Source organism: Nannobrachium achirus (genome assembly GCF_963921795.1).
Source record: "Nannobrachium achirus genome assembly, chromosome: 8".
Classification (NCBI taxonomy): domain Eukaryota; kingdom Metazoa; phylum Chordata; class Actinopteri; order Myctophiformes; family Myctophidae; genus Nannobrachium; species Nannobrachium achirus.
This window is the reverse complement of record NC_137817.1, coordinates 4,963,973-4,984,682: the sequence shown is the minus strand read 5'-3', so window position 1 is coordinate 4,984,682 and position 20,710 is coordinate 4,963,973. Positions and strand designations below refer to the sequence as shown.

General features: G+C 42.8%; 1 protein-coding gene across 1 annotated transcript in view; it reads left to right on the top strand.

Moving 5' to 3' along the window:
* Window positions 1–20,710, top strand: part of inppl1a (inositol polyphosphate phosphatase-like 1a) — a gene marked incomplete at its 5' end in the record, with an annotated part of 94,651 nt that overhangs the window by 36,386 nt on the left and 37,555 nt on the right. The window contains 6 exon segments of the mRNA XM_080731329.1: window positions 835–898; window positions 2,682–2,829; window positions 5,399–5,480; window positions 11,804–11,950; window positions 13,874–13,964; window positions 18,658–18,791. Of these exon segments, the coding sequence (XP_080587455.1) occupies window positions 835–898; window positions 2,682–2,829; window positions 5,399–5,480; window positions 11,804–11,950; window positions 13,874–13,964; window positions 18,658–18,791 (666 nt within the window).

The window sequence follows — 20,710 nt, the reverse complement described above, 5'->3', positions numbered from 1 at the left end:
GGTTGGCACTCTGACATCACACTCTGACTTCACTGTGATGTCAGGGGAACCACACTAACATAATCCCTTTTATGCCCATACATGGAGATCCCTGATGTCATCAATATTAAGCCCATATCTAACAGGACTTCATATGGGAATGCCCATATATGGAGGCCACATCGGCCACATACCACACTAACAGAATCCATGTATGGCCAAGTCAGAGGGCCAAGATGGCCCATATCTGTGTGGCTGGTTCTACAGACAGGGATCTCCATGTATGGGCATAAAAGGGATTGCATGTATGATGTCAGATGTCATAGACGTCATAGGACTTTTACATAACGAATAACTGAGTAAGCATGTTTGGGCTCTCACAGCATATCTCCATATACAGTACTTGGATCTCCATATATGGGTACCAGGGGTCTCCATATATGGGTAACTGGTCCGATATACATCACTGGCCAGATGGCCAAGACATGGCGCGACCTCGCAAGGCTGCAATTCGTCCTGAGGCGTCTTACTAGTAGGCCTATTATATTACTGAAAATACGCACTCCGCAAACTTCACTTGCCTGACTTTTTTTTGGTGCGATAATTACAGGACCCTGCGATCCAGTTATCGCAGCTGTTTTTTTAACGCGATACACAATGCTATCGTATATCGTGCTCATGCCTAGCGTGCACTCAGACCCCCCTTGGCCTCCCCCAGGCTAACCCTTTTTCTGCAGGAAATAACTTTATAGTACCAAAGCAAGTGTGAATGGAAAAACAATCCATCTAAGAAAAAACAGGTATACTAGAATAAGATAATAAAACATAAATAAACATGTCTTTCTCTCCCTATAGGTTTCAGAAGCACGTCCACACATACAGAATCCTACCTGATGAAGAGGGATTTCTGGCTGTTCAGGTACACACACACACACGCACGCACGCACGCAAACACACACACGCAAACACACGCACACACACACAAGGAGCTTTGGTGTCTGTTTATGACGTGTGTGTGTGTGAGTGAGTGAAAACTGAATATGCTCCGCAGTAGCAGCTGGAAAGCAGTGCTCTCTCTCTCTCTCTGTCTGTCTCACACACACACACACACACACACACACACACACACACACACAGCAGTCTTTGTGCTCCCAGCCCAACAGCTGTGAAGTCCCCCCTCCCCACAGACACCCCTGTCCACCAACACACACACATACTGTACACACACTTTCCTAACGCTATCACACGCACGCACACACACACACACACACACACACACACACACACACACACACACGCACACGTACACACGCGCACCCTCCAGACTGTCCTTGTGGCCACATCATAGGCATGTGTCTGTCATATGTCTTATGATAATGTTGGGGTTCACCCAGACCCTTAAGTTCTATAAAGAGCTGTTAGGAAAACGTCTGTTCGTTTTTAACCACTTCGTTGAACCCCAGCCTCCATATCGTAGTTGTCTTAAGAGTTTCAGGTTTGTAGTTTTTTTTTTGGTCAAGTAAAGCAGTGTTTCTTTTTTTCATGTCCCAAGAATCCATGGGCACACCAACATAAGAGGGGGGCGTAAATATCGTCACTGTTGGGAAGAAACCTTGCATCTCCAAGTTTCAGATGTGTACGTTTCTTCGCAAAGTAGTTTCTGTCGCACAACAGTAGTGAAAACAGCAGATCTACAAGCACCGCGAGGCGTTGTGTGCTTGTAGATCGGCTGTTTTCACTAGTTTAAATCATTTTTAAAATGATAAATACAATACTGGCTTTCAAGCAGTTTCAAGGGGCACACTTGACCCTTCTCAGGGGCACACCAAAGGTCCCCAGGCACAGTGGTTGTGACACACTGAAGTAAAGCCCTGCTTCACCATAGAAGACCTGTTGCACAAGACTAGTGAAAATAGCAGATCTACAAGCACACAACGGTTTTGGACATACGAGGTCTCCACCCGACAACTACGGAATACTGGGGGGATTCCGTAGTTAGAATAGCAGATCTACAATATTGTAGATCTGCAATTGTTGGCCAAGATTTGGGGGAGGGAGGGCGTTCTGGGTAGAGTTGTAACTGGAGTCCGGTTCTCTCAGACTAGAAGACTTTTAAGTGGTTCAACACAACTGGTGTGATTTATTGGGTTTTGGAGGCCAAAGATTCAGTGTTTGGTCTGTGTCGTCACGTCTGGGTTATATTCAGTGTGATTTTATGTATTTACTGTTATTGTAGTTGAATTAGAATAAAGAAAAACTGTTGGAACTTACATTTCTCTCTTTGTCTTTCTCCCTCTCTCTGTCTTTCTATCTCTCTCTGTCTGTCTGTCTGTCTCTCTCTCTGTCTGTCTGTCTCTCTCTCTCTCTCTGTCTCTCTCTCAATTCAATTTCAATTCAAAGGGCTTTATTGGCATGAGAAAACATACGTTTACATTGCCAAAGCAGAAAGGTACACACTACAATACAATACAATCGGAACAAAATATGTACTGGTGTAACCATTTTCATGCACCAAAGCACCAAGGTTACGTGCAGGCAGAGCAGGGATAGGCTATATACAATGGTCTTTAAGGTGGTTGTGTTCCATTTGATATCCTTCTATCACAGCAGCTCACGAATGTTGCTGCTGTGTTTGCACATTGTTTTACTTCCCCCAGCAGGTATGGGAGTTTTTCATCTCTGTCTGTGTGTCTCTCTCTCAGACATCTCAGGGGGTTCAGCCGAAGCGCTTCAAGACGTTACCAGAGCTGGTGTTGTTGTACCTGCAGCCCAGTCAGGGTCTGGTCTCCACACTGCTCTACCCTGTGGACAGAGAGGACACGCCAATCACTGACGACAGGGACTACTCAGGTCTGTAAACACATCCTTATTTATTATGATGACATGATGACAGTCTGTAAACACATCCATATTTATTATGATGACAGTCTGTAAACAGAACACATCCATATTTATTATGATGACAGTCTGTAAACACATCCATATTTATTATGATGACAGTCTGTAAACACATCCATATTTATTATGATGACAGTCTGTAAACACATCCATATTTATTATGATGACAGTCTGTAAACACATCCTTATTTATTATGATGACAGTCTGTAAACACATCCATATTTATTATGACGACAGTCTGTAAACACATCCATATTTATTATGATGTCAGTCTGTAAACACATCCTTATTTATTATGATGACAGTCTGTAAACACATCCATATTTATTATGATGACAGTCTGTAAACACATCCTTATTTATTATGATAACAGTCTGTAAACACATCCATATTTAATTATTTATTATGACGACAGGGACTACTCAGGTCTGTAACTCTGTATACATTCATATTCATGATGCAATCAAAAACGCAGAGAATGCAGAGAACTGCTTTTTTCCCCCCGGCGACACTGGGCCGTGAGGATCGGCCACGGTTAGGATTTTTCATTTCCGTGTGAAAATAAACATACTCGGCCGCCATTACAGGCCGTGAATTTCCACAACATGGCCTTGATTTTGGCATCCGGGGCTCTTCAAAATAAAGCGCAAGTTAATGCCGGCCGGCACTCTATAGCCAAATAATTACCAAAATAATGGCTATAATGGATTATAAGTGTTAACCCACCTGAGGCCCATTCTACAAAGGCCTTTTTCTTGCCAAGGACCCCCAAATTGATACAAATCACAAACACATTACAGCCAGAGTGCATTGTGTTTATGCAGGTAAACACCACCACACTATACTCCAGAGGCTGATATAACTGCTGGTATAGAGTGGAATGATTGTTAAAAAAAAATTGAATCACACAGGACAAAGTTACTTATTATGCCTCTAAGACAGTGGTCTTCAACGTTTTCAGGCCAAGGACCCCTTAGTTGAGAGAGAGATGAAGCAGGGACCCCCACAACCTTTTGAAAGATTCCATATAGTTTCATCGGTTCACGGCATAATCATCAGTGTATTTTGGATTCATGTCAATTTGTGTTTTCAGATATTTAACACTTGAATCGTCAATACTTAACTCATTGAATGCCATTTCAAGATGGCCCCCAAGTACCAGACTGCCACTATCCTAGATTTCTAGTGCACGGATCAATTTTTAGTGCACGGATCGTGCACGCCCATGCACCATATATGCATCATATGTGTAGTACTTTTTAACAGCTTTCAAACAAAAAAATCCGCTTGGAAATCCGTTCAGGCCTTCATGAGTTACAAGCCTTCAAAGTCAGACAAAACAAACACTGCCACCTTCCTAAATTTCGAGTGCACGGATCAATCTTTTGTGCACGGATCGTGCACGCCCATGCACCATATATGCATTATATGTGTAGTACTTTTTAAAAGCTTTCAAACAAAAAAATACGCTTGGAAATCCGTTCAGGCCTTCATGAGTTACAAGCCTTCAAAGTCAGACAAAACAGCCATTTTTGACATTTTGAAAGATGTGTTTGTTATGGGGCTAAACATGCAATTTCACAATTGTGATCATGCCTAATACATTTGAGGCATTTTTAGAAATTTTTTTATAAAAAAAATTTTGGAAAAAAAAAAAAATTTTTTTTTTTTTTTTCAAAATGGCTTCCAACTCGGGAAACTCGGGCTGTGGCAGCCTGGGAGTACTGCAATAACTCGTGAAACTCGTGCCTTGGCAGTCAATGAGTTAATAAACTTGACCTTTCACTTTGTACTTAGTCTGATCACAACGCCTCGCAGCGCGAGGCGTTGTGATCTTGTAGATCAGCTATTTTTGGCTAAAGTCTCAGAATATGGACGCTAGGGTTCAAGTGGTTAACCCATTTAGTGCTCCAGAAATGAAAGGGTTAAAAGTCCAAGGCGCCGGCTGCCTGCTCCGTCCGCGGCCAGTCTCTTATTTTGAAGGCCAGAAGTAGAATGCGCAAACAATTCCTACTTGACGAGCTTTACGATTGACCAGGAAGTAGTTCTGGTGCAGATGTAAACAGGAGTGGAAGATGGATCCCTTTATACTTTTGCTATTTTAGCAAGAATCCAATGCCATCCTTGGCATCAAAAGTGTTTTTTGGAGAAAATGGACATTAAAGATGAGAATGGCCGTTGGCTTCCATGTTATGGATGCACTATTGTGTGCACGTGGATGCGTGATGATGAGTCCACCTGTGCCAGCACTTTTCAACTGACGGTACGTAGCCATTGCCAGCTTTACTGTATACTGTACCTTTTTAATATTTCGCGAGTATTCGCGGGATCGGCGTCAGATGAGTTAATATAAAAAAAGAGGAAAAAAAACATTTCTATCACACAAAGATTTGGAGGACCCCCTGTAATAACTCTGAGGAAAGGGTCCCGGACCCCCTTTTGAAGACCCCTGCTCTAAGAAGTTATAAAGTGTATAAAATACATTCAAATCCTCTCTTTGTCCTGTTCTCTGATTGGCAGATGGGGAGGATGAGAAGCCGCCCCTCCCACCACGTTCCGCCTCCACCTCTACCCCCCCAGGACCAGAGACCCCCACAGAGAGGTACCGTACACGCTCTTATTGTGAAAGACACCCCAGACCTCGCACAGAGAGGTACCGTACACGCTCTTATTGTGAAAGACACCCCACGCTCTTATTGTGAAAGACACCCCAGACCTCCCACAGAGAGGTACCGTACACGCTCTTATTGTGAAAGACACCCCAGACCTCCCACAGAGAGGTACCGTACACGCTCTTATTGTGAAAGACACCCCAGACCTCCCCCAGAGAGGTACCGTACACGCTCTTATTGTGAAAGACACCCCAGACCTCCCACAGAGAGGTACCCTACACGCTCTTATTGTGAAAGACACCCCAGTCCTCCCACAGAGAGGTACGTGTCTTACTAGAGGTTTGCGGCCCTTCGGGCCGCTCACATCTAGAGTCCACGCCCGCTTCTTTACTAAAAAACTTTTTTTTCAAAAAAAAAAAGTTTTTGGAAAAAGAAAAGTAAAAAATAAAATAAAATAAATAAATTTAAAAAAAAGTAAAAAAAAAAAAAAAAAGGGAAAAAAAATTTAAAAAAAAAAATTTTTTTGGGGGGGAACTATTGTGGCGGAACTATTGTGGCGGAACTATTGTGGCGGAACTATTGTGGCGCAGCGCACGTTTCCGGTCGGACATATTTGACCGCCGGACGCACTTCCGGTTAAGAACTCCGTGTGCCACGTGATCAGTCCTAGCCAAGTGGTGTATACGGATGTTACTGCGATTGAGGTGAAAGAGAAAAGTGGAAAGTTGTGAGCTAACTATTAGCTATTTTTGTGTGTGTGTGTGTGTGTGTGTGTGTGTGTGTGTGTGTGTGTGTGTTCTGGCTACGCCCCCCTCGGTTGAAATTGGATCCGCCGGTCCCATAGCTGGGAATACGAGCCAATGAACGGCGGTCACCATGGCAACGGGGGGCCAATGATAGAGTTATGGGCGGTATTCCTTACGTTCTAGCAGCTACCTATGAGTTGAAGTCGATGTGAAGTGGGCGTGAATGGGCTTGGAAGTGGGATGCGGCTTTTGAAGGAATGTATATATAAGATACATGCTCTTATTGTGAAAGACACCCCAGACCTCCCACAGACAGAGGTCTTGCGTATATACGCTCCCCTATTTTGAAAGGGAGGGTCATGACTTTTTTCGTCCAGCATTATAGTGTATTATAATTATCTTAGTTGTAATACATTATAATCATTTTATAATGCATTATAATCAAGATGTCATTGGGGTTAAGTGAAAATATAAATAAAAAAAATCTATGAACAACACACAAAATCTTACTGCTACACCTACAGCGACCGTAGGACGCTACTTAGTATGAAAGCCTCCAGCTCATGTCTGTCACTCTTCTGACAGCACAATAACATCACAATATAGCTGACCTGTTCTGACACAGAGAAACACATCACAACACAGATAACCATGGCCAGTAAAAAACAACTAGGTAAACACTTACACCACTCTTATGCTACATGTGATGTGCGCACACACACACACACACACACACACACACACACACACACACACACACACACATCCTCGGTTGCCCCAGGGGGACCCTCTCTCTCCCTCTAGAAAGGAAAACCACATCCTGTTGAAAAACCGCACTGCTCACACAGGATGGAGGACTTACTGTATGGTAGGGAAGGTGTGTGTGTGTGCGTGTGCGTGTGCGTGTGTGTGTGTGTGTGTGTGTGTGTGTGTGTGTGTGTGTGTGTGTGTGTTTATGCATCAAACATTGCAACAGACAGGGTGCTGTGTCTGGGTTTGACTGTCTACTTGCTATTTCTGCTGGTAAAGCAAAATTACATTTAACCATAAGTAGATGCAACACGTGTGTGTGTGTGTGTGTGTGTGTGTGTGTGTGTGTGCGTGCATGTGGTAACCTTTGAGGCTCCTTTGACTTAAAGGACAACCTTTTTTACAACAAGAGTTCATATTTTAGATTGTGATTAGAGAAAAGAAAAGATGAGTGTTAACCCTTTGCCGTCCGAAATAGAATGGTGGTTGGTAGATTAGCCGTGAAATTTCTATTATTGTATTGTGATCTGAGACATAATATTATGTTTATAAACATGAGCCCGCCGCCCCTCCTTCTTGGACAGCGCCGTTGTTTTTTCTTTCTTTTTTTCCCCCAGGTCATTAGCTCACCGTGATTTTCTCGATCTCCGTTGGGATAAAGTGGTGGTTTTGGCCGAGCATCGATCTCCCCGTGCGTTTCGCGTGCGCGATCCGCGCGCATAACGATCCATGCATATAGTCCAGGAGTGACTGAACAGTCGATGTGTCCACTTTGGATAGCCTAGCACCTAGTAGGGCTGTAATCTAGCCCTGTTTTAGGGATTCGAACTTCGGGGGGATTTTCCGAACGGACCATCGAACGTTCGATGGTTCGTTCGGTTCACCGAACCATCGAACATACTGTACCTTTAACCAGCTAAAACAGTGTAGGAAATGTTTTAAATGCGCTGTTTAAACCATTGAAAACGCGTGGATGCGTGGCCGCATTAACACGTAGGCTAACACTTGGAAAATCCAACCCAATCGGAGAAAATGTTGCACAGTTTGTTGACGAACAGGCTCAATGTATAGCGGAGTCGCACGGATGATGATTAGACTTGGTGAATGCGTCGGAGCGCGTCGCGTTCGGGCTGAACTGGTCTCGATGTAACAACCCCAGAAATCGCATTATAGATCCTTTAGGTGGTTGCAATGAAATCCATCTTTGCTCATGCTTAGGAGAAAGGCTGTTTAATCTTTGGATGCGTGGATGGGTGTTCGCTGTTCAGAGCACACACAAGTCTCTCTCTGCCCAGCTCAGAGTCCTGCCTCTCACTTTACTGTCTGTCAACAAGCGTGTGTCAGCGAGGCGCTGTAATGGTTCGCGGCCCCAAACAGGAGCGGAATTGGAGCGGAGGACGGTCCTTGATCGCTCCAAGCTGTTCTGGTGCATTTTATAACTACTTTAACGGTCACCATTAACTGTTAGTGTTTACCGGTAGGCCTAACTTATTTCGTATTTGGTTATCTCTACTACTGTGATATTCTGAATAGGCCTATCACATTCTGATAATTATTTTTCGTGTAAAAAAAAAGAAGAAAAAAAAAAGAAAAAAACCTGAACCCATTAATTTCGAACTTCGTTTGCCAATGTAACGAACGAACGTTCGAATCCCTGAAGGTTCGCTTGCAGCCCTAGCACCTAGCACTCCAGCTCTGCTAGTGCTAACGTCCAAACAACAAGTGGGTGGGAGGAAGGAAGGCTGAAGAAGGAGATGCCATGAGAGTCACTTCTGTTTCATGTCAGAGCAGCCACGAGCCACCGATGGACGAGCGGTGACTAGGGAAGGTTAGACGATTGCCGATTTTCGGATCAAAATCATTTATTCCGGTTTTAATGACAAAGTCCGGGAAAGTACGGCGTGGCTGAGACTCCTTGCTGGGATGTGCGATATACTACGGTTTTAACATTAAGGGGCTCCCCGTGGCTTACAAAGTGTTAAAATGCTTTCATTTACTTCTTTCTATCGTTTTAGCGAATTTTGATTTCAGTGGGTGGGGGCATGCGTACAAGTAGTTAAATATGTGTTTTTAGACACAATAAGCCGGCGATTTCTTTATCACTATTTACAGTAACACTACTAGCCCCCGTAAGTCACATCTGCCCATGAAAGATTGCGGTGCATCTCGGGGCTTATTGTGTCTAAAAATACATATTTAGCCACTTGTGCGCATGCCCCCAACCACTGAAATCAAAATGATTAAAATCGCTAAAACTATAGAAAGCAGTAAATGAACAGATTTGACACTTTTCTTTTCTCTATTTACAATCTAAAATATGAACCCTTGTTGTAAAAAAACAAAGTTGTCCTTTAAAGGTGATACACCATGAAAATTCACTTTTCCTATTTTAAAACCTTTTTTTGGGGTCCCACTAGCACCTTCTATCCTCACAAAGTCCCATTTCAGACTGTTGTGTCTTTCTCTGGTTTTGGGAAGGTGGAGTTTAAAAGCATCCCACGGGTTCTCAAAACAGGCTGTCCAGATTTTTTTCAAAAAGATTTTTTTTATCAAAAAGATTTTTTTTTTCCAAAAAGATTTTTTTTTGGGGGGGGGGGGGGTGGCGCAGTTCAGGCCAAAGGTGGTACTGCAGCTGAAAATGCTCTGAGAGCCATTCAAAAATGAGAGACTCTCTATTCAAGAGTGGTAATTTAGCCTCAAACCTTTTGAAAAACGTTTTTGGGACATAAACAATATGACATAAATACTTTTTAAATGCATGGTGTATCACCTTTAAGTGACACTGCAGCAAGTAACGTGTGTGAGAAATAATACCTGGACACTTCAGGAGAGAATACCCAAATAAAACCTACTGGAGCGCTGGACCGGTCAGAACATGTTTTATAGTGTTTCATCTGTGAATGATGTTTTTACTTCAGTGTGTGTGTGTGTGTGTGTGTGTGTGTGTGTGTGTGTGTGTGTGTGTGTGTGTGTGTGTGTGTGTGTGTGTGTGTGTGTGTGTGTGTGTGTGTGTGTGTGTGTGTGTGTGTGTGTGTGTGTGTGTGTGTGTGTGTGTGTTTGTTTGTGTGTGCGCACGAGCGATGCCGTGTGTACGCGATCGAGCGAGCGAGCAATCTTGGGTAGACAGTGAGTCAGTTTTTCTGTTTTGAGGAAATTGGTGAATGTGGAATTCCTGACTGCACTTGCATACAGTACATATATACTGTATATTTATATCCTGGTTGAAGACGTTTCAGAGATGCTTGGACTTTAACGTTCCTCTTTTGAGTAGGGCTGCAACTAACGGTTATTTTCAGACATGTTCTAACATAGACATGTTCTAACTAACTAAAGTTCGACCGGCAGTCCCGGCAGTGGGGCTGTTAAGTATGACATCATTTTGTAGGCAGAGGAGAATTTCTGCCCCCAGTTTCCGTGAATCTTTTTACTATTTTTACTATTTACACATTTTTCTTCTCTTTGTTGTTGAAAGGAAAGTGTTAGAATTATACTTTAGTCGTTATTTTTTAGTCGTTGTTTTTTGAAATAGCGAGGGACAGAAAATGCTCTGGGGGCAGATTCTCCTCTGCCTACAAAATGATGTCACGGCTTAAAAGCCCCCGGCAGTAGGACCGGCGGCCGCCGCACGGACCGGCAGTTAAACCGGCAGTCGCGCTCTGTCGCCGGCAGTAGGACCGGCAACGCCGGTAACTGCCGCGGCAGCCACCACCGCACGGAACTACAGTTGGTTAAGGTTAGGTTTAGGTATAGTTTTACTGAGGTTAGGGTTAGGGTTAGGGTTAGGTATAGTTTTACTGAGGTTAGGATTAAGGTTAGGGTTAGGTACCGGTCCGGCATCTGCCGCGGCAGCATCGCGGCAGGTGCCGTTGCCGCAAAATGTATTCACTCTCCCTCACTTTTGATGCGTGTGTGTGACGCTGTATTATGATCAAGTGGGGCGTTAATATACAGAAAAACACAAAATGTTAGAATATGGGGATAAGATGTTTCTACCTGCAACGATATACGGTATACGGAGGCTTCCAGACTCCAGATCATTGTGAATACATCTAGTATCGAATGCCAAACGTTAACTTCCTCCACTCGTATGTCATCACTGTACAGTTCCCTTTCAGGGTCACCTTTCCGTATAATGATATGAAAAAAGTAACTGATATCGTTGTCTAGATATGGACCAGTAATGCAATACCATTTGCATTTCTGCACGCGTGCGTGCGTGCATGCATGCATGCGTGCATGCGTGTCAGGCACGTGCACACATAGACATCAAAGGGGGCTTGGGCCCCTGCCCTTTTATCCGTCTGTAAAAAGTGCCCTCTCCAGACCATGAATGCAGTTTTTACTATAGGGTGAAATAATTGCAAACTCTCTCTTTCCATGCCATACCTGAAGGCAGCATTCAAGAGAATTGCCTTGTCCAAACTCTCCTGAACTTGAATGCAGCATCTTATGTTGAAAGAATTGCCCTCTCTTTCCAGAAATCCACACCAAGTCTCCAGTATTGCCTTTTTTATGCTTAGTTTAGTGTGTTATGAAGGACCGAAAGTGTGTTATGAAGTGCCGTCCTCCAAGCTCTGAGCTATTTTCAATATTTTCACCACAAGAAATGTCAGCTCCTGCCTCTCTAACATTCTCTGCACGTCCCTGTGTGTGTGTGTGTGTGTGTGTGTGTGTGTGTGTGTGTGTGTGTGTGTGTGTGTGTGTGTGTGTGTGTGTGTGTGTGTGTGTGTGTGTGTGTGTGTGTGTGTGTGTGTGTGTGTGTGTGTGTGTGTGTGTGTGTGTGTGTGCGTGCGCGTGCGTGCGCGTGCGTGCCTCAGCTCTCCGGCGGCCAACGGTCTCAGCACCATCTCCCATGAGTACCTGAAGGGCAGCTACGCTCTGGACCTGGAGGCTGTTAAACAGGGAGCCTGTGCTCTGCCTCACCTCAACAAGACCCTGGTGGCCTCCTGCAAACGACTCAACGGGTGAGACTGACACTAGCACACACACACACACATTTCAATCATTTATTTATGTCCACATAAGAGATACACAGTGCCGGTTCTAGGACTCAAGTAGCCCTATGCATTATTTTAGGTGGCCCCTCACTAACGGATGCGCGCGTACCCGCGCATCCGTTAGTGAGGGGCCACCTAAAATAATCTGTAGCACCAGATCGAAATGTTCTTTTTGGAGGCATATTGACTTGCTCATGAATCAAGTACAGGCAGCCAGGCCTAGAGTGAAGTTTGGGATTATGAGGAAGGAGGAAGGGGAGCGCATATTAAAATAATAACGCTAGTTTTTGGATAGGGGATACATGACATAATGTAACAATATGTTTGAAAAATATCTTCTTCCTGTGATGTGGCCCCCTTATTGGTTGTGGCCCTAAGCGGCCGCTTATGTTGCTTATGCCAGGAACCGGCCCTGGAGATACAGTACAAGGACACAAATATTACAAGGGGCTGTAAATAATGTACAGTCAGCAAATCCTGGACAAATATCCAATAACCACACACCAGTCAAGGGTACATGTAACAACGCCTTCGCCATATTTGGCGACTACCGATAGTAGAAGAGATTGCACAGAACTTTGCAAGCCGTTTTTTTTTTGGCATCCCAAGTTGTTGGAAGCCTCTTACAACCAACCTATGTACATCATGTCCAAGGCTGCCAAAGATGAACACAAATAGATTGCACCTATAGCCTAGCTCTGTGATGGTTCGTAGGAGCGGCTGGTATTTAATGACTTTGGTCACACACACACACACACACACACACACACACACACACACACACACACACACACACACACACACACACACACACGCTGACACGCGTATGTAGGGCTGTCAGGATTATGACATTTTAAATGACGATTAATTGTCACTCAAATAATTGCGATTAACGATTTAATTGTGTTTTTGTCGATGACAATTACATTTCTGTTTGGCTTTTAGGCTTTGAAGTTGCACATGGCAGATATGACACATAACCTAAATATACAAAGAAATTACTGACATATTTGACACAACTTTACACTTTAAAAAGAACATTGATAGTGGAAATAGATCTGCTATTTCCACTATTCTTTTCAATGTTTGAACATATATAAACATTTTTCAACATGTAAACGATTATGACGATTATCACAAGATAATTGCGATTATGTCAAATAACTGCGATTAGACGATTATGTAATAATTGTGACAGCCCTAAACACACGTATGCATTAGGGATGGGACAGTATGAGAATTTCATATCACGATTATTGTGACCAAATAAATCACGATTTACAATATTATTATATTATATTATATAATCAAAATCCATTATCCTGGGGCGGAACATTTGCCAAAAAATAGCAGATCTACAAGCTCACAACGCATCGCGTTGTGAGCTTGTAAATAGGCTATTTTTTGGGAAAGACATTTGATAGAGTGGGAAAAAAAAGACTATCAAGTATGCATATTACAAGTACCTATTGCCAATTCAAGAGGGTTTAAGTGGTACTGGATATGCAGCTCGGCAAATAAAAGGTGAATTGATCCCAGTGTATGACAGGACGATGTCACGATAAATACAATCTCCACGATACAATTATTGTGTTCCACACACACACACACACACACACAAACACACACACACACACACACACACGAGTATATACACACGAGTATATACACACTCAAATGTACACGTGGGTAGATATACGCATGCACAAGAATACAGACGTGTAAATTCACTGCAATGGCCATACACTTTGTTACACATGCATGTGCATACAAACATAGACTTGTGTATGTTTCTTACATGCCTCTATTCTCTCTCTCTCTCTCTCTCTCTCTCTCTCTCTCTCTCTCTCTCTCTCTCTCTCTCTCTCCCCCTCCCTCCTCCTCCTACAGAGAGGTGGATAAGGTTCTTTCTGGACTGGAGATTCTGTCTAAAGTATTTGATCAGCAGAGTGCCTTCATGGTCTCCAAGATGATCCAACAGGTGGGTGTGGGTGCGGCTGTGAAATCTTATCTTACCCATCCGTGGTAAGAAGAATAGTGAGATGAGCTCCACTGATACTGAGCAATATACGTTTTAAAGAAAACTTTTTCAACGTTTTCAGGCCAAGGACCCCTTAGTTGAGAGAGAGATGAAGCAGGGACCCCCACAACCTGTTCATAGATTCCATATAGTTTCATTGTTTGACAGCACAATCATCAGTGTATTTTGGATTCATGTCAATTTTTGTTTTCAGATATTTAACCACTTGAACCGTCAATACTTTATAAACTTGACCTTTCACTCTGTACTTGGTCTGCTCTTTTTCCCCTCTATACCAAAGCTCTTTGCCAAAAATAGCCGATCTACAAGTTTGTAGATCTGCTATTTTTGGCTAAAGTTCTCTGAATATGGAAGCTAGGGTTCAAGTAGTTAATATAAAAAGGAGAAAAAAAGGTTTCCATCACTCAAAGATTTGGGGAACCCCCTGTAGTAACTCTGAGGACCCCCTGGGGGTCCTGGACCCCCTGTTGAAGACCCCCGGTTTAGACTTTCAGGCCAGACAACTCAGGGTGCCATACTGTAGTCTCTCTGAAAGGCTGCTGGGTGCTTGCAAGTACACTGCAGGCTGAAAGCTTCTGTACACACCTGACACATTTTAAAATGCAAATACAACATAATATATGGAGATTCCCTTTTAGAATAAAAAGGCTTGTTTTGGTGTTATTTGTATGGGATCAGCACAGCAGGGGCAAAAAGCCACACAGTCCTTTTGTGAATTTGCCCCACAGAGCTTATAGGAAAACAGATACGCACGCACGCACGCACGCACGCACGCACGCACACACACACACACACACACACACACACACACACACACACACACACACTGCTCCCGAGTGCATTGGGGGTCATGAGGAAAGAGCTCTTTGTCTCCAGGAGAGAATAACAGTTCCTGGGGACGGACAGATACACACACACACACACACACACACACACACACTATATCCTGTGCTAGCATTATCCTGCGCCTACGAATTGTGTATGTGTGTCTGTGTACAGTACTGTGTATTCACCAGGCCACATGCATGGGTTTCGGTCAGATTTTGCGTGTCCATTTGTGTATTTCTTTTTTCGCTTTGTTTTGCGCTGAGTGGCGTTGCTCTCTGTTGCATCTGTAAACAGTCACATGACCTGCCATTGTCTTCCCTTTCCTGTTTCTGTTGCACACAAGGGGCTTATAAGAAACAACATGGCCATGGGCGTCAACTGGGTATGGCAGGGGTATGCAGCTGCCATACCGTGGGTCCAGGGGGGAAGATACCTTTAAATATAAATCCATGAATGTCTCTTTGTCTATCTCTATTATTATGTTGTTAAATTACAGTAAAACAACTACAAAATTTAACAAAATGGTCACTTTAACAAGGTATTGTGGCGCGTGCAAGACACCAGTCATGTTGCCATACCTTAGCCTTTTCTGAACTGACACCACTGAACACGGCCACGTTCTCTCAGCGTCTCCAACCCCTGCGCTGGTATAAATAGAGGCTCTGAAGCGCCAGGGCCCGGGTTGTGTCTGGACATTATGTCAACAATATCAGGTGTGTTGAGAGAGGTTGACCTTGGTGCATCCCGGAGGCTGGCGGCGGTTTGACCCTGTTGTTGACGCGCCGACCGCGTAACTCTGGAAATCCGGAGTTTGAATCTCTCTCTTAAAGGAGTAGTTCACCCCCGAAATAGTCTCGCGTGGCCAGACTGTTGCCCCCGCGATTTGCAAATGCTCCCGGCATACAGTCTGGGGCACGGAAATAGAAACGATGAGTGCGTGATAAAGCGGATGTGACGCAACCGCTCGCTTGGTGCAGTAACAATAACATGTCCTACTGGAAGCGTTATATCTCCTTTCAATATTTTTGGGTGCGTTATTTCGTCTTTCTCTGGTGTTATTGGTGTTACTTCCATGATGTTTTCAAACGTTTTCTTAAACTATACACGTATAACAAGAATAAGCCGCTCGAATGACTTTGTCTGAGCTATTGTGTTTCTGTTATGTTTCCAATGGGACTACAGTTCAGTGCAGCAGCGGCTACTTCCAATACTCGCCGTTCAGGAGCTGCCGTTCCAGACTCTATAGCATTCGGAGATTGTGGAATAGTTGTCTGGCTACGCGAGACTACGCCCGAAATGACTTTGTTTCTATTGATTACTCACGCCATGGAGAATTGAGTTCAATAATATTTGTTTGTATTTGTCTCATTCCTATGACAAATTGTAATTGTAATTAGTAAATGTACCCCCATTGATCCGGAATCAATGGGTGTAAATGTATTTTATAAAAAATGTGTCCTAGGAATGCAACAAAAAACAAAAAATATGATTGAACTCCAAATCTCCATGGTGTGAGTAATCAATAGAAAAAAAGTCATTTTGGGGGTGAACTACTCCTTTAAATTGAAGAATCCTCAGTGTTAATTTAACTCAGAGTGTATAAATAGCAGTGATTGGACTCCATATAATGGTCCATTTGGTTTCATTTGTACACTCTCTCCAGTTACAACCCCACAATTGCAATTTGGAACCAATTGTATGCTCTCTGAGTTACACACCCATAAGGGTCCATTTGGAACCTACAGTAACTATCAGTCATTCAGCTGGGGCCCCCCTGGAAGCCCTTAAATGACCTCTGGGGGTCCCCAAGGGGCCTCGCGTTGAGAACCACTGTAACAGAGCATGAATGATGAAATGAACCGGGGCGAATTTGAGCGTCCGACGTTGACGTGGGCAGTGAGTGGAGCACCCTTCATTAAAACGGGAGTGTTCCCAGCGTAGACGCGACGCTCAACGCGCCCGGTGGAGGCGGGGGGTTACACGTCGCTCACCCACATCATGTGGAGCCCCTTTGGCCCAGGCTGTGCGTTAATCGTGGCCTGATTATGCAGCAATAAACGATACAACCTGAACCTGAACTATATGAATAGTTTGATGCTAAATATTTGCTCATACATTTTCGGATTGCTTATTTGTCATGTAAACACCTTTAGAATGTAAGAGCCTTTTAACCTCCCATTGCACTCAGGATTGTGCTGTGTATAGGTGTCCTTGAATCAGACTCTGAAGTCATTCTTTTGGAGCTGTCCCCCCCCCCCCCCCCCCCCCCCCCCCCCCCCCCTTCTACTTCCGTCGTTTGTTCGTTTTTTATGTCTTCCTGATGATGGCCCTGTTTGCTACACAACGTCACATGATAACCTATGTTAGGGCTGTCATGATATGACATTTTACATGACGATTCATTGTCACTCAGATAATTGCGATTAACAATTTAATTGTGGCTTGTAGGCTTTGAAGTTGCACATGGCAGATTTGACACGTAACCTAAATATGCAAAGAAATTATATTGATATTTGACAACTTTATACTTAAAAAAGAACGTTGATAGTGGAAATAGCTGATCTACAAGCTCACAAGCTTGTGAGCTTCTAGATCAGCTATTTACACTATTTTTGAAAGTGTTTGAAAATATATGAACATTTTAACATGTGAACGATTATGACAAAATAATTGTGATTATGTCAAATAACTGCGATTAGATGATTATGTAATTATCGTGACAGGCCTAACCTACATATTATACTCTGTCAAATGACAAAAATAGCCGTGCTACAACCACACAACATTACCCTTGCAAAATTACTGTATTTGAAGGCCCTAATAAAATGTAGTGATATATTTGTTAAATTAATATGCATTCACTGTTAAGAGCTGAAGAGACATGGAGATTTACTGTAATCATTACAGTATTATTCATAATATAGCCATTTAACATTGCACATTAATGAATGGTTGTTGTAATGATAGGCAAAAAGATGTTTAACTTTTGTCATCTTCATCTAATTTTAGATGATGGTCAGCCACAAACTCACAGTCACAACAACTGGCCGATAAAAAAAGATACCAGTTCTGTTCAGAACTGGTAAATATTAGAAAACACTCAATAGTGGGCTTGATAAAAGCCCGGCTCAATAAACAGGATCGATAAGGTGCTTGTTAACAATAAATCAATGTACAAGCTTCATCCCTAGTCAGGATTTTGCTGTTTGTTGCTGCGTCATTCCATCGTACGACGAAGTGTAACTCTGTGTGTGCGCGCGTGTGCGTAGGCCTGTCACAATTACGGGTATTACATAATCGTCTAATCGCAATTATTTTGTCATAATCGTCATAATCGTTTCCATGTTGAAAAATGTTCATATATTTTCAAACATTTTCAAAAATACTGGAAATAGCCGATCTACAAGCTCGCAACGCATCGCGATGCAACGCGTTGTGAGCTTATAGATCGGCTATTTCCACTATCAATGTTTTTTTTTGTTTTTTTTTTTCGTAATCAATGTTTTTTTTTTTTAAGTACAAGTTGTAAATATATACAAATCATTTCTTTGTATATCGTCTGGCCAAAACCTCTTAACTCCATTTTTCAGGTTTTAGATTTTTTTGGCATAAATCAGGGCTATTGAACACCCTTTACAGCTGAGTGTTAAAATAATATGGAAACAAATGGAAAGTAGTAAAAAGTGCTTTGGGACAAAACCTCTAACTCCACACTTTGCCAAATCAGCTAACTCCACCAGATGGCCCTCTCCTTATTTCATAAATATGTGCTATTGATTATTGAACACCCTCTTCTCTCCTCCAGTCTGTGAACCAAGGTGGGGACCAGGAGCTGGAGAATCTGGTGACCAAGCTGGCCATCCTCAAAGACCTGCTGTCCTCCATAGAGAAGAAGGTATGGAGAATGTCACATCACCATTATTGTGACAAAAGCTTTCAGTGATTCACGATATTATCGCGATAATCCAAATCCATCATCCTGGGGCGGAACGTTTTCCAAAAAATAGCATTTTTTTTAAGCAAAGACATTTTGATAGAGTAAAAAAAAAGACGTATATTATAAAATACCTTTTACCAATTATAGAGGGTTTAAATGGTACCGGATATGCAAATAAAAGGTGAATTGATCCCAGTGCATGACGGAGGAGGACAATATCACGATAATTACATTTGGAGTCAATGCACAAGGACCCATTTACTGTTTAATACCTCTTTTGCACTTGCTTGCACACACGAACCCACAGGCAAATTGACAATTGAAGTCACAAAGAATATACCGTTCTTGCTGCGCACCCACTGATCCATACGTGTGTGAATATCTTTCTGTGGGTTAACTTTGAAACCCTGAGTTTTCATACTGTATCATACTGTAGATGTCCTTTCCCTTCTTTATATAACCTTGTAGGAGTGAGGATAGAGGAGCTAGAACAGAGCTGAATGTGAGAGTCTCTGTCTGTCTGTCTGTCTGTCTGTCTGTCTGTCTGTCCTGTCTGTCTGTCTGTCTGTCTGTCTGTCTGTCTGTCTGTCTGTCTGTCTGTCTGTCTGTCTGTCTGTCTCTTCTTTCGTCTCTCTCCTCTCTCTTTCTTTAGCCCCTTTTCCACTGACATGGCCCAACACCACACCACTCCACACCGCCCACTTGTGCCAGGTTTTCCACTACAAGGACCTGGGTAGAGTGGTGTGAAAGTGGTACTAAAAAGTATCCAATCTAGAGTAGGTCTGAGCTGGGCCAAACCAGGACCAAACACATCATAATGACTGATCACTCACTGGATTTTCATTTAGACCACCAGGATATAGTTGTAATACATGATGATAGATTCTATTGTGTTATAACCACTTAATTATAATCCTATTATAGTGTATTATAGTTATCATAGTAATACATGATTAATACTTTATACTAGTGTAATATAATCACAGTTATAATCCATTATAGTGCATTATAACTAGGATAGTTGTAGTACAAATTTATATTGTATTATAATCACAGTTAAAAGGGTCAATTTGTTTCTTAAAGACAGGGGCACTTTTGTTTAATGGAAAATGTAGATATTTGTATGTGGTGCGATGTGGTGTGGTGTAGTGTAGTGTCGTGTGGTGCTAAAGCTGCAGTGGAAAAGGGGCTCTCTCTTTTACACACACAGCTGTTGGTTAGTGTTTAGATAACCCTACCCTTATGATGGATCATCTGTCCAAAGCTCCCGCTGGCTGCATCTGTACCCTAGCATGAATGCTCCAGGCTCGGACCCCCGCCTCTGTCTGGGGGCCCCGCCTCTGTCTGGGGCCCCGCCCTCTGTCTGGGGGCCCCGCCTCTGTCTGGGGCCCCGGGGTCAACACAACACATGGTGGAGAGACGATGTCACATTGACACACAGTTTTAGCTTGTAGATCTTCTATTTTGCACTGTATTTGAATAATTCATAATGCATGTATTGTACGCTTGGGTTCCCCTGCGAGACTCCAAATGTATCTTTTGGGTCTCAAGAAAACGATTATGACATTTTACATGACGATTAATTGTCACTCAAATAATAGCAATTAACGATTTAATTGTGTTTTTGTCGTTGACAATTACATTTCTGTTTGGCTTTTAGGCTTTGAAGTTGCACATGGTAGATATGAAACATAACCTAAATATACAAAGAAATTACAGACATATTTGACAACATTATACTTGAAAAAGAAAAAATGATAGTGGAAATAGCTGATTTACAAGCTTGTAGATCGGCTATTTCCACTATTTTTCTAATAAAAATATATGAACAGTTTTCAACATGGAAACGATTATGACGATTATGAAAAATAATCGCGATTAGTGTCAAATAATTGTGATTATGTAATAATTGTGACAGCCC